This window comes from Melopsittacus undulatus, chromosome 10 (assembly GCF_012275295.1).
Source record: "Melopsittacus undulatus isolate bMelUnd1 chromosome 10, bMelUnd1.mat.Z, whole genome shotgun sequence".
NCBI lineage: Eukaryota > Metazoa > Chordata > Aves > Psittaciformes > Psittaculidae > Melopsittacus > Melopsittacus undulatus.
This window is the reverse complement of record NC_047536.1, coordinates 20,967,176-20,981,468: the sequence shown is the minus strand read 5'-3', so window position 1 is coordinate 20,981,468 and position 14,293 is coordinate 20,967,176. Positions and strand designations below refer to the sequence as shown.

Here is a 14,293-nt window from a genome sequence, read left to right as displayed (position 1 = left end):
ATGTACCCAAAATGTGACTAAAAGCAAATTAAGAGATGACAATCTACATCTGCAAAGCAAGTAGTGAAACAGGGAGAAAGTCCCAGTGACCTAGAGAAGCTGAGACAGATTTACATAGCAGGGCTGGGATAAAAAGAGTTCTAAACCTCAGGTTTAAGTGGAAGCTCAAGTGACATTGCTCTCAAAAGAGAGTGAGTGGCCACCACCGACAAGCTGTCATTAGCAACCTAAAGCCAAGTTTTGTCAGCACTGGGGTCAGAACCAAGGGCCTGGATTCTTGATTCAGTGTTAGATGTTTGGGGTTTTCAGTTTTATTATGGTGTCATCACAAGACTCTCCTTCCCCTTTGCTCTGAAGAGAGCAGTAACTTCTCACTAACCCAAAGTGGAACCTCTGCCTCCAGTTTGACTCTGCAGCTTCACTGCCATACCAGCACAACTGGTGGCAAGGCCCCACGTCCTGCCTCCTCCTGCTGCTGGAGGGGGACTTGCAAGAAACCCCCCCATCAAAATCTGCTTCCATGTGCTGCTGCTCCAGTGTTAACAACGGGAAAAGAGCAGAGATTTCTTCTCTCCATTTGTAAGCACATTACTGCTTGTCAGCTATGTGTTTCTGGCCATGGACCACAGCTCTGACTTCTGCATCTCAGCCCAAGATGTTCCAACAGGCACAGCAATGGAGGCATGTACCCCTCTACCTAAAGAGATCCTAGAACCTGCTCCTCCCAGAGCAGCTCATGTGGAAACAGGAGTCTGCAGGAACAAAGGCTTCAAGCAGCAATCCTGAGAGGAGTAACTTTTCCTCCAAGTTGCTCTGATATTAACTTCAGTCCAGCTGAGCTGCTTTGGTCTTTCATCTGGCCAAGATACTTGCGTGAGTTTCCAGGGAGATCACCACACTCATCTCAAACGAAAAAGAGAAAGCACCAGGATGCCATCCTTACTCTGAACAAAGAGTTTCAGCCTTCTATCAAGAAGATATTTCAGACAATTCCAATTCTGCACATACCCCTCTGCCAGCAAGCCAGCTTGAACTCACTGAGGTAAGACAGGAAGAAACTTCAGTGCACCTTAGCCTGAGGAGAGCTGGATCATCAGCCAGCTGCTCACAGTCTGTTCTGGGAATGCCCAGCCTTGCTGACAAACATGAACTTCCTTTTCACCCAGAGCATTTCACTGAACCACTGCAACAGCAGAAGGGACTTCATGCTGCCAACCTGCCCAGATTGTGGGTTTGTGAAAGGTACCTCACAGCAGGCTTCCAGGGCCTAAAAGGGCTACAAGAAACCTGGAGAGGGACTTGGGACAAGGGCCTGTAGGGACAGGCCAAGAGGAATGGCTTTAACCTGCCAGAACAGGGGAGACTGAGATGAGCTCTTAGGCAGAAGCTCTCCCCTGGGAGGGTGCTGAGGCGCTGGCACAGGGTGCCCAGAGGAGCTGTGGCTGCCCCATCCCTGGCAGTGTTCAAGGCCAGATTGGACACAGGGGCTTGGAGCAACCTGCACCAGTGGAAGGGGTCCCTGTCTGTGGCAGAGGCTGGAGCTGGAGCAGCTTTAAGGTCCCTTCCAACACAAATCAGTCTGGGGTTTTGTGACTAACAAGGTACAACAGGACACCATATTAATACAGTTAGGACCAGGGACTGCATCATCTAGAGATGCATTGTGATACTACCGGCTTAGTTCAGACAAAGGCCAGGTGAGTACAAAGAAATCTCCTGAAGCACTACAACCACTTTGCTAACTGTTCACTGTCTATTAGCAGTCCTACTGTGAACAAGGACACGTAAAGGCCTCAGAGAGCTGCGGCTGGAGCACAGGAGCAGTGCATGCACAGAGGAGCCATTTCCCTTGCAAGGACGGCTGCTTCCCAGCGAGGATGCCTGCAGCAGGGGAGGCAGAGCAGGCACGTGGCAACAGCACAGCCTGTCATCATCACACAAGAAGGTCACAGGTGGAAAGCGTTCCTGAGAAATGGCAGATGTGCAGAGCACAGCTTCCTTCTTTGAGCTGCACCAGCTTGGCAGCAACCTAACACTGCATTCTTCAGGTGCCTTTTCTGCACATTAATAATCCCTTCCCAGCCATTTCCACTCCAGCTTCATAGCTCACAAGCTGGGAAGGATGCACTATCTGAAGTGTCTCTTATTTATTCTCTCTCATGTTCTCGTCTGTAATTAGCTCATGCCTGGGAATCTGTTACTAGCAAGCAGCAGAGCCTTCTGCCAGCCCATCCCTGCTCAGGGCTGCTGCAATGCAACCGAGTGTAGAGCAACAACAGGGAGCTGTGATTTTAGTGCAACCTATAAACCCAGCAGGGACAGAGCCCAGGTTACACAGCCCACGTCCTGGCTGATGCAACTCAGTATTAATGGGGAGCTGTGATCACATTCAGGCCTAACCCGGGCAAGGAAGAGCTGACTGCGCAGGGAGCAGACAGGAGGCACAGCAGCGAAGGGTGAGTTTTCAGCTGGCTTGCAGGATTTTATGCTCACTGTCAGAAAGCTCTCATCTGCTATTACAGGGAATGAACACGTGAGCTGCAATGGTTCTGCTGGGATTTCAGCAGTACAATAAAACCCCTGCAACCACTTATCCCAGAGCTGAACAGCGTCTTTGCACCAGTTTGCAGATAACAGATGAAGCCTTCAACACGATGAGCAAGATAAAAATGGGCTAATCCACAGCTACAGGAAGTAGAACAATATTCATGCAATGAATCAAGGGTAAGGTGTCACAAGCATCTTCTATGGCTGTGAGAATCAGGTGGGCTACTAAATGAAGAGCCGTAAGCTGTGCTACTGGGAGGCAGTATCACATGAGGAAGCTGACTGAGGTAAACTGTGCACCCAAGTGGGGAACAAAACTAACACCACCACCACACACCCCCTTGGCCAGGGAGCAGGGGGTGCAGAAATGTTTATTTAAAGCTGCTTTTCCCATGTCAGCTGTCCTGCCTCTTCCTGCCTGCAACCCATGCCATGCTTAGTTTGGGATAATGTAATAAATCAGAGCAAGAAGTCTAAGCTGATGTTTAATGTCTGAAATCTGTGTTTTTCCTAGCAAAACCATAAAATTCAGAAGAAGCCAGTGAAGATCAGGTCTATAAATCTCTTATGTGTCCCATCATCTCAAGCTGTGATCACAGGAAATATGCAACGTGCCAGAGGAGTGTTCTTCCTGCAGCTGGATGCAGGGCAGCTCAGCACTCACTGTGACAAGCAGCCTCATTGCTCCCATTCCTTTGTACACTACTGGCACCCACACTCCACACGCAGCCTGAGACACCTCCAGGATGACACTGTTACTGCCAACACTGTTGAACCTATCTCTTGGGTCTTGACTTCAGAGGATCCATTACTTCACTATCATACATGGTCTGCTTATTTCAAATGCTCATCTCCCACAGAAAGAGATTACCACAGCAGATTTGTTTCATTTCAATTTTTTAATCACTGACATTCACACTAACAGGTATGGATTAGCTTTTTCTTTTCACAGAACCACAGACCAGTTTCGGTTGGAAGGGACCTTAAAGCTCATCCAGTTCCAACCCCTGCCATAGGCAGGGACACCTTCCACTGGAGCAGCTTGCTCCAAGCCCCTGTGTCCAACCTGGCCTTGAACACTGCCAGGGATGGGGCAGCCACAGCTTCTCTGGGCACCCTGTGCCAGTGCCTCAGCACCCTCACAGGGAAGAGCTTCTGCCTAAGAGCTCATCTCAGTCTCCCCTCTGGCAGTTTTGGGGATTGGGAAGTACAGGGCTGAAAGAAGCATAAGAAAACACTTTGCTTGATAGTGATGTGGATTTATTCTTTGATATGTATTTTTCTTAAGTGGGTTTTAAATTTTCTTTCCTTGAGGGTGACAGAGATCTGAGGCATTCCAGTGTTCTCTCCCAGTTTACTACAGCTGTAAACAAGTGGTTAAGACACACAAGTGTCATCTTGTGAGTGGGATCGGAGGAAAGCAAGAAGCAAGTTTCAGCAGTTGCACACACCCCTCCACACACTTCTGCCATATGAAATCCAAATTATTTTAGGTATTTCTGAGACTTCTCTTGGCAGTTTAGATACTTCAAAGTCTGGATATAGGAAACATTTATTCTCCTGCACTGGAGTTCTGCTGCTTCCTGATGCAGGTTTTCTTTTCAAAGCCTTTTTTAAGTCCAGGGCAGGAAATTAAGCTGTCAAAGTCCTACAGACATAAAAAGGATGCGCTTCAAACCCCAGCAGACAATGCTGTGCCTGTGGGCCATGCCCAGCACAGTGCTGTCCTGCTCAGAACACAATTAAGGGACCCCACACTCTGTGTAAAACCCCACTGAGATGCAAACCAAGTCCAAGTGACACCAGCAGCTGGGTTTCTGCTGCAGCACCCTTCAGCCTCTCTGGAATTAGCCAAGATCCAGCACATCTGCTGCAATAACACAGCAGCTTTTGTAAAGGCAGAATGGATTTCCTGAAGATTTCCAAGCAGCTCTATTGATCTCAGATAAACTTTTCTAAAGGCTTTATCTTCAATTTCAGCAACAGGGGACAGAGCTTTTATCAAGCGCTTTGTACATTCCCCATACAGGTAAAAACCACTGCAAAATCCCACATTCCTGTTACCTTGTAAAGTTTTTGCTTAATTTGCAGCAGAGTCATAGCTGGTTTTCACTTGGTTTTCACTATCGAAGGAGAAACTTCAGTACAAACAGGCAGGTTTTCCCTTCAAACACCCCCCCTCCCCATCATGGACAGCCCCCACTGGGGCAAAGCCTCTCGGGGGCTGCTGGGGGCTGCTGGGTTCTGCTGCAGAGGGAGGCACTGGACGGTCACATTGGAGGGACAGTAACATGGTGGCACTGCTGTGGGCCCGGGGTTTGGAATAGGACTCAGCACAGGAAAGATATGGACCTGTTGGAGAGGATCCAGAGGAGGGGCACAGAAATGAGCAGAGGGATGGAGCACCTCTACTGTGAGGAAAGGCTGAGAGAGTTGAAGTTGTTCAGCCTGGAGAAGACTTCATGGAGACCTTATTGTGGCCTTTCAGTAATTAAGAAGGGGCCTATAAGAAAGATAGGAAGAGACTTCTCAGCAGGGCCTGCTGTAACAGGATGAGGGGTGATGGGTTTAAACTAAAAGAGGGAGATTCAGGCTGGATGTGAGGAAGAAATTTTGTCCAATGAGAGCAGTAAAACACTGGCATGGATTGCCCAGAGAGGTGGTGGATGCTCCTTCCCTGCACACATTCCAGGCCAGGCTGGATGTGGTTCTGAGGACTCTGATCTATTTGAAGGTGTCCCTGCTCATTGCAGGGGGTTGGACTTGATGAGCTTTGGAACAGTCTATGGTTCTATGACGATTCTAAGATTTTGTCACTTTTGGTACAAAAACAAGACCTTCAAGCCAGTGGAGTCTTTACAACAAGTTATAATGAGATGGGCAGTGAACATGGAAATCTCCTGTATCACAGTCTCACCACTCATCTCATTGCAAAGGGCTCACAAGAGCTGATGAACCTAAAGAGGAGTTTTATTTTACAGAAAGCCAAGTGCTGCAAACCTGCTGTCAGGAGTGTGCCACCTAGCAGGTATTCCTCAATAAAACACACACGCTGGAGGTGCCATCTGAACAACAGGTGTGAAAGTAAGTGATTTTCCAACTTAATTGGTGCTATGAATAGAACATCATGGAAACGGGTCCCTCAGTATGTGATTGTGCTGCCAAACCCAATTCAAGTGTCTCTGAGGAAACCCCTCCTCGCTGCACACCTGAAGAACTTCGAACTTTCTGTCCTGTCTGGAAACCTTCCAAGCGAAGAGTTCCCCTGGGTTTTGAAGCCACTTGCTCAGAAACTGCAAGCCCTGTGAGGAAGTAAACCCAACTGCCTGACAGTGGGGAAGGCGGACATCTACAGGCTCAGTGTCAAGAAAACCCTTTGCCTAAGGAGTGGCTGGGTTGAGACATGAGTATCCCTCCTCAGTAACACAGTCAGTGCTGCTCACCTGACATCTGCGGACACACTTCTGAAAGAGGAGAATTTCCCAGTACTTCCCCACAAAGCAATTCCCTCCTTTCCCACTGCTGGCAAATGAAAAGCTATGAACAATGGCAAAGTGATCAAATGCCCCTCACCAGTGAAACCTCTGCTCAGCAGTGTGATGGGATGGACACTGGCACTCACACAGCCCATCCTACAATCCAGACTTCTCTGCTCATCTTGGCTCTGTCCAGGGAAGTATTTTGGTGCAGTGACTGTAGTAACTGAGCCCAAAGGGAAGCTTAGCTTGCTTCAGTGCTTCCTGTCCACAGCTCACCAGTGTGGCCTCTGCCAGCCCTGGATTCACACCAGCAGCCACCTTGGCCTTAAGCATGTGCTCCAGCCAGGTCCCCTCAGGCTCAGCACAGGTTTCTCTCCACCCCTGTGCTGTGAGTTACTAGCCTATCTCCTTCCCAAGACAATGGTCACCTCAAGTGCAATCCTCACACAAACACAACTTCCATTCAGGGAATCACATGGATGACAGCTGAGTCAAGGATTTAGGGAAAAAAATGCTCAAATACCAATTATGAGGTCAACTATTTCTAGGTTTGTGTTAGGCATCAGCTGCTCAGCTGCCTTTGCACAGCAAACGTTCACGTGCCCTGTGTACCACTGAGCACCAGGCAAGGCAGGGAAGAGATTGGAGTGCTCTGAAGGAAGGATCCCACCAAAGAACCCCACACATGTCCACATGTGTGATCTTCTCTGAGAACCACCTTCAAGACCAGTTCTCTTGATTCAGCACTAGAATCCAGTCAGTTTAAGGTGGCAGCTTTGAGAGGCAGGAATCACACAGCAGCCAAGCTCTGCAGCCTGTGCACGGCCTGGGGAGGTGAAGTCCCACCTTGTGCAGGGGTGTGAGGGGCAAAGCAGCGTTAGGGCATCTCTCCTCAAAGCCACACCATAAACAAACCCGCTGCACATGCACACACTCAACCATGCCATCCACACTGGGGAACCCTGCTCTGGGACTCACAAATGCACTACATTGTGCTCATGGGAGAGATAAATGAGGGTGACTGGAAGCTTTGAGTAGGACCCACAGGGATTTAAGGACAACACTGTAGGGATGAAGGCAATATTCAAGGTAAAGCATGATTATGTACCATTTCATGGGCTATCCTCACAAAACACACTAGCCACTCTTATCTCCTGGCCACTGTTTGGTATATATTATGTACAGAAGCAGCACCACTCAGCTCCACCTTATAAGCCATAATTACTTCTTCTATTCAAAACCACACTGACCATTCCCAACTCCTACACAAGTGAATCCAACCTTTAACGAATCCTAGAAATTCATCCAGCTTGGCCTTGCACACTGCCAGGAATGGAGCCAGCCACAGCTCCTCTGGGCAACCTGTGCCAGTGCCTCAGCACCCTTGTAGTAAGAAAGGTTCTGAGGCGCTGGCACAGGGTGCCCAGAGAAGCTGTGGCTGCCCCATCCCTGGCAGTGTTCAAGGCCAGGTTGGACACAGGGGCTTGGAGCAAGCTGCTCTAGTGGAAGGTGTCCCTGTCCATGGCAGGGGTTGGGACTGGAGAAGCTTTATAAGGTCCCTTCCAACCCAAACCAGCCTGGGATTCTATGAGTGTATGAAATCTAAAGATGGTGCTTACAGTGCACCTTATGAAAGGATGTACTTGGCCAAGGCTGCAGAAGAATGGTTTTTCATGGGAAGCAATGAACATCTGGAAACAGTAAATTTTGGTGTACATACCTGAAATATCAGAGAAATGAAAAGCTGGCATCAAGGCAATACAGAAATGAGAGCAAGAAGAGTGCAAACCATGTGCCCAAAGCATTCAAGCTTTGCTGGGGAAGCCAGTAAAGACTGAAGTGACCTGGCCTAGATCTTCTTAACCCCATCAACCATTTGCTTTCAAAAGAGAAGAAACAAGATATTGTGGAACAGGAAGGTTGTGCAACTTCTAAAAAGGTCACAGAAAACTCAAATCAAGAGTGATCCCAAGAGCACAAGCCCACTGCTTAGCACAGCCTCTCTCCTTTCCACACTCCTTAATAGAAACCATTGATACACAAGCCTTTTTATTCAGTTTAAGACTGTTATCACAGTTGCACAGCAATTAGTTGCACTTGTGTGGTCATAGCATGAACTCTTATCTGCATCCACCAAGTGTCACAACAGAAACTTACCCTCCAGTGACTGGTTTGTTGTCCATGCAGGCTCTGTGGCACTTGCCTGTCAAGAGTTACAACAACTGGAAAGCATTTCCTGTGTGTGACATACCTGCCCTGTGCTCCATCACACCAAATGACTACAGCCAGACCTGCATGCCCTGCTTCCTGCAGTTCACAGCCTAGGCCAGGGGATCAACTGGACCATGGCACTCACCACCTGAGGAGCTCCAGGTCATCATGGAGTAAATGTGTGTTTATGTTCAGTGCAGATGATATGGCAGGTGACTGACATGAAGCACCTTCCCCATACAGTGGCAGAGTAGACTGTCTCAATCACATCAGACAAAGCAGCATGTAATCCATTCATACTCATCAGCTAACCCAGCAGAAGTTCCTAACTGCCTCACAGCACTGAGACATCCAGCCCTTGTCTTGTTTAGTTTAGTATTTCATTGCTGAACTGGATAAGGGGACTGAGTGCACCCTCAGTAGATGTGCAGATGACACCAAGTCAGACAGGAGCGTTGATCTGCTGAACAGTAGGAAGCCCTGCAGAGGGCTCTGGACACGCTGCAGCCGAGGTTCAACAAGGCAAACTGCTGGGTCCTGCACTTGGGCCACAACCCCCTGCAATGCTCCAGGCTTGCGGAAGAGTGCCCGGAAGCTGATCATGGCAAAGGAGCTGCAGGTGCTGATTGATGGAGCTGAACATGAGCAGCTTGTGCCCAGGCAGCCAAGAAGCCACCAGCATCCTGGCCAGTACCAGCACCAGTGTGGCAGCAGGGCCAGGGCATGGACTGTGCCCCTGTGCTGGGCACTGGTGAGGCTGCCCTGCAAATCCTGTGTTCAGTTCTCAGCCCCTCACTACAAGAGAGACATTGAGGGGCTGGAGTGGGGCTAGAGAAGGGCAATGGAGCTGGTGCAGGGCCTGGAGCCCAAGTGTGATGGGGAACGGCTGAGGGACCTGGGGGGTTCAGGCTGGAGAAGAGAAGGCTCAGGGGGTATCTGATGGCTCCCTGCAACTGCCTGACAGGAGGATGGAGCCAGGAGGGGCTGGGCTCTGCTCCCAAGGAACAAGGGATGGGACAAGAGGAAACGGCCTCAAGCTGCACCAGGGCAGGTTTAGATGGAGCTGAGGAACAATTCCTTCCCCAGAGGGTGCTCAGGCATTGGAAAAGGCTGCCTAGGGCAGGGCTGGAGCTGCAACTGTCCCTACAAGTGTTCACATGCCACATAGATGAAGCCCTCAGTGCCATGAGTTAGTGGTGGGCTTGGCAGGGCTGGGGGAAGGGTGAGACTCAATTTTAAACGTCTTTTCCAACCTGGTTGATTCTATGTCTGTGGTAGGAAGCCACAGACATCACTGTTGTTCTAGGGCACCATCTTTCAAGACTCTTCTAATTTTTCAGAGGCTGAAGGGTCACATCAGGTTCACCTGTGCTAAATCAGTGGGGTTTACACACCACATAACACCACATTTCTGACAAATTAGAACCACACATAAAGATTATGAACAAACCTGATCAATCTTCATGCAGGTGGGGTTAAACTAGTTCTTAACACCTTTAATAACATGCTAAGCTACAGTCGTCTTTTATGTGTTAGCATTGGCTCACATTTGCAAGAAATACTACTTGAGCTTTACATATGGAGATGTATGCAATGACCCAAGGTAGGCTTAAAGCACCTACACTCACATAAGCCACACTTAAAATGTAGCAGTTCTGTCCTCATGTATTATCAGAGTAATTCCTGTAGGACTGCTTGTGCGGAGGTGTTTTAGCCTAGGAGGACTTGAAGTTTTTCCTCACCTATTACTGTGCTTGGATTTTTCCCGGTCTTTTTCCTTGTCCTTCTTGTGCTCTTTGTGCCGGTGTTCTCGGTCTTTGTGTTTGTCTTTGTGTTTGTGAGAATCTGCAAGCAGAGAGGCAGAAAAACATTAAGAAATGAAGCTGGGGAAAGCTCCACCCCCTCCTGACCCTCTGCTTTCCCCCCCACACACACTGATCTGTTCTATGATCCAGTAGGTGTAACAAACCCCTTCTTGTCAGGGCTCCTCAGTGCTGCTCCTGCAGCACAAGTGAACTCATCTTTGCACCATACATTTATGTGGCCTTCAGTTCAATGACCTTGAAATGCTTTATGGACCCTGAAGAAATGCTGCCCTACTTATGAAACAGGTAAGTAAGAAGTGGCTACAGCAAGTGGCAAACCTGCCTTCATATGCCTGAGTATTTCATGTCATGTAGATTATAAGGATACAGGAACAGAGCACAAAGCTCTGACGTTAAGCCTGTTGAATCCTAGAATTTATAGACTGACACCTCCAGAGGTATCTAGTCCAAACAAAGCAGCCCCTTCTCCCTGGTTAAAATCATCTCACCCCTAACCTCAGCACCATCTGGCATGAGAGGCACACAGCAAGGGAAAAGGGGAGTAATGAGGGAAAAGAAAGGGTAGAAAAAACAGGACAGGAATTCCCTCCTCATGCGCCTCCCATGCAGCAGACACTCACATTCCTTCAGAGCCACCCCCCCACCCGGCTAATCCCCGCGGCACTGCAGTGAGTGTGCTGGTGGGCACCCACCTACAGGACCAGGGCTGGTCCCAGCTGACTAAGAGGTCACACATGGGAGGTGGCACTCGGGTAAAATCACATGAACAGAGTGTTACTGGTATCAGTATCCACTGAGTGGTATTTCCCACCCTCATCGACACCTGCACTGTACAATAAAGCCCTTTAAAGCACAAAGGAAATAGATCCAGGACAGAAAAAGAGCAACAGAGTTGAATTGTAAATAAACTCATTTATAAGCATCCCTAGGTCTTTAAGTGTTCTTTGTAAGTACATCAAACAGGAGCTGAGGCTGAACTAGCACCTCAAAGGTACCTATCATTTATGAGAAGGTCACTGCAGCATTGGGAAGAACCTGTGTGTACTCCAAGACTCCTCCCTGGTTTTGTTCTGAACATACCTCTCAAAGCCACTAAAATCAAGCTCTCTCCTCAGGATACCCAAAAGCCTGTGATGACTTTAGCAACTGTTTCCAGCTAATAGGGCCAGAATTCCCACTGGAGACCTTGGATGTAAGCTATTAATGCTTCACTAACTGTAAAGATAGTACCATGGCTCTAAAAAAGGCCACTATCCCCCCACTAAGAACAGGAAACAGCAACCAAAGAATGTTTTGATGTATATGGGACAGGCACTGCAAGGCCAGGACAGGCCTCACCCTCCCAGCTGCAAGTATTTGGCCACCAATACATTCTTCTCCTTAACTCACACCAGCTCTTTCTGTAACCTCAAAACACTGAGCTGGTTTTAGCAAACACCCACAGAGTATGATTTTTATCCACTGCTTTCTCCCAGCTCAGGTATTGTTTTCAGACACCTGCAGTGAGACAACCTGAACCAACCTCTGAATCTGAGACTCGAGCCTCCAACTTGCCTTGTGCACCTTACCTCCATCCTCCCGAGCCTGCCAACACTTCCTAGTGCTCTGGTGTACACAGGACAGAGATGGAAAGCACGAGATTTAGATGTCTGTATTTGGAGACACAGACACGTGGCAGGTTGTGTGCAACATTTGGTGTTACAGAACAAAACAAGTAACAAGAGCTTTCGAACAGCTCAAAGCAAAAGCTGTTCCGCAGGAGGCAGAGCCATGTGGGACCACACACCTCCACGCTGAGCTGCTGAGCAGCAGCTTCTCAGAACCCTTCTGCCCACCAGGACACAAACATTCCCCTGGCAAAAGTGTCTCTGCAGCGCATTTCACACTCAGCAGTGCTGAGCTGAGGCAGGAGCTCAGCCTGGTTGCAAACTGCCTGGGCTTTATTCCACAGGGAGTTTACTCACTGCTTCCCAAAGCACCGGCTCAAGTGAACAACCATCTATTTACACTCCATGAATAGGTAGATTGCTAGGAAAGCATCCTGCTGCTATTCATAGAACCATGTACACTCACTTTGTAATGCTCTTTAAGGAGGCACATACCAACACGGAGTAGATTTTATTCTACCAAGTGCTGGGAAGCGAGTGCAGCCGAGCTCAGTGCTCTCATCTGCAGAGCTCGGAGCCACAGCATTATTTCACAAAAGAAAGCAGAAAACTGAGCAGTGTTTTACCTTCAGCAACAAATCCCTTTCCAGCTGACTCGTGCTTTCCAGCTAACATTAGTATTTGCTCTTGAAAAGGAGTCCAGGGCTGTACCCTGCAAATATTGGACTCACACATCCACCTCCCCAGCCCTCTGTGCTGCTTCCCATTAGCTGTGATTCTGAGACAACTAAAGCCCGGTACAGCAGCAGTAAGTGCCTGAGCAGTTAATGCAGCTCTGCTTGCCTGTCACAGCTCAGCTTCCTCTGTCATGCAACCAAAGCACTTCCAGCAGGAAGGTCTGTCCCTGAGGTCTCCTGGCTATTGGATAAAGCACCTGGAGAGCTGGCAGGAGGGTGTTTAAGTACTGTCAGGGCTGGATGGATGTCTGTCCTTCCACACCAGACAGCACTTTAAAACCACAACTTCCATGGAGGCCTCCCAGGCAGGACTCTCAAGGGTTAAATTATTGTTGAATATTTGCCTGGTATTCCAACCCAGTGCTGCTGCTTCCTGCCACAATGTCAAGGTTAACAAGGAAGACATCCAAAGAGTTTATCAAATAGTCTTAGAATCAGAGTAGTTTGGGTTGGAAGGGACCTTCAAAGCTCATAAAGTCCAACCTGCAATCAGCACAGGGACATCTTCAACTACATTCAAGTTGCTGAGAACCACATCCAGCTTGGCCTGGAATGTCTGCAGGGATGGGGTATCCACCACCTCTCTGGGCAACCTGTGCCAGTGTTTTACCACTCTCACTGGACAAAATTTCTTCCTCACATCCAGCCTGAATCTTCCTCTTTTAGTTTAAACCCATCACCCCTCATGCTGTTACAACAGGCCCTGCTGGAAAGTCTCTCCCCATCTTCCTTGAACTGACATTTGTATGAGTTCAGAAGGCACTAAAGCTCTTGGTGTCTCTTCTGAGGGTGGAGCTGGCTGAAGCTCAGAAGATGGGGTCACTGGGTCAGTAAGAAGGACAGAATTCGCTGTTTGTGGCATCACACAAATGCTCTGTGCCAGCTTGGCACCAAGAGTCTAAGCTGATGGTTATCTGGCAGCTGACATGACATGAGTTTAGCCATTTCACTCCAATGGGTACCCACTGCACAGAGACCCGTTCAGCATCGCCTCCAACTGAATTACACAGGCACAGATGACCCAGCTGGGAACTGGGCCACCTCACACCAAACGTCATCAGCACAGAAGCAATCCAAGGAAGTGCTCCTGTCTGCAATCTCTCTTCTCTGATGTATTTAGTATATTGATTCCTAGAAGAACCTCCCAGCTTCCAGTAACTCTCTCAGTTGCAGCTGAAGGTCCAGCCTCACAAGAGCCACAGAGTGAGGTCTGACATTATCACACATTCAAGTTTGTTTTCTGCCTCTTACGTCTTCTACCAAGTACATCTGCTAACTGAACAAGGAGATAAACCACTATTCCTTCTCCAAGAGCATCAGCAAAGTCCACTGTGAGCAAAGTTCAAACCCCCCCAAAGCTCGTGTGACATTTAAAAAGCTCCGAAACTGCATAGTTCCTCTTCAGCATGAAGGCTACAGTGGGGATGGGGTTATGCTCACTGGGCAAGGATCCATTACCCCTGAAGGCTCTCACTTCATTATGCTCTGACTCAAACACAGCTTTTGGCATCCCTTCTGTTCTAGAAAGCGTGCTGTCCCTGGCACTGGATCCTTGTTAATGCCTAGTATGCCTCCATCAGCTTACCGCAGTCCCCGTGCTATTCCTGCCATCCCCTGTACCTCCAGCAATCACGAGCAGCTCAGCATTTTTTAACGTTTATTCATCTTTCAACTCTGTTTAATTCCAAAGACGCCTGATCCAATGATGGGAAATTCTAAGCACTTCTGGTCTGTGGCTGCTTGATCTGTCCCAGCCGCCAAGTCCCTGGGGAAAGGCTGAGTCATGCCCTGCCTGCGATGCCTGTGTTACACACATCACTGCAATGGGGCAGTTCTACTAGCAGCAGCGGAGCTGTAGAGGTTGGGCATCTCAACATATAGCATGA

General features: G+C 48.7%; 1 protein-coding gene across 1 annotated transcript in view; it reads right to left on the bottom strand.

Moving 5' to 3' along the window:
- The window catches only part of TOP1 (DNA topoisomerase I), a 67,061-nt gene that overhangs the window by 30,074 nt on the left and 22,694 nt on the right, over positions 1 to 14,293 (bottom strand). The window contains exon 3 of the mRNA XM_034066879.1: positions 9,980 to 10,082. Coding sequence (XP_033922770.1) covers positions 9,980 to 10,082 — 103 coding nt within the window. The remainder of the gene's footprint in view (positions 1 to 9,979; positions 10,083 to 14,293) is intronic.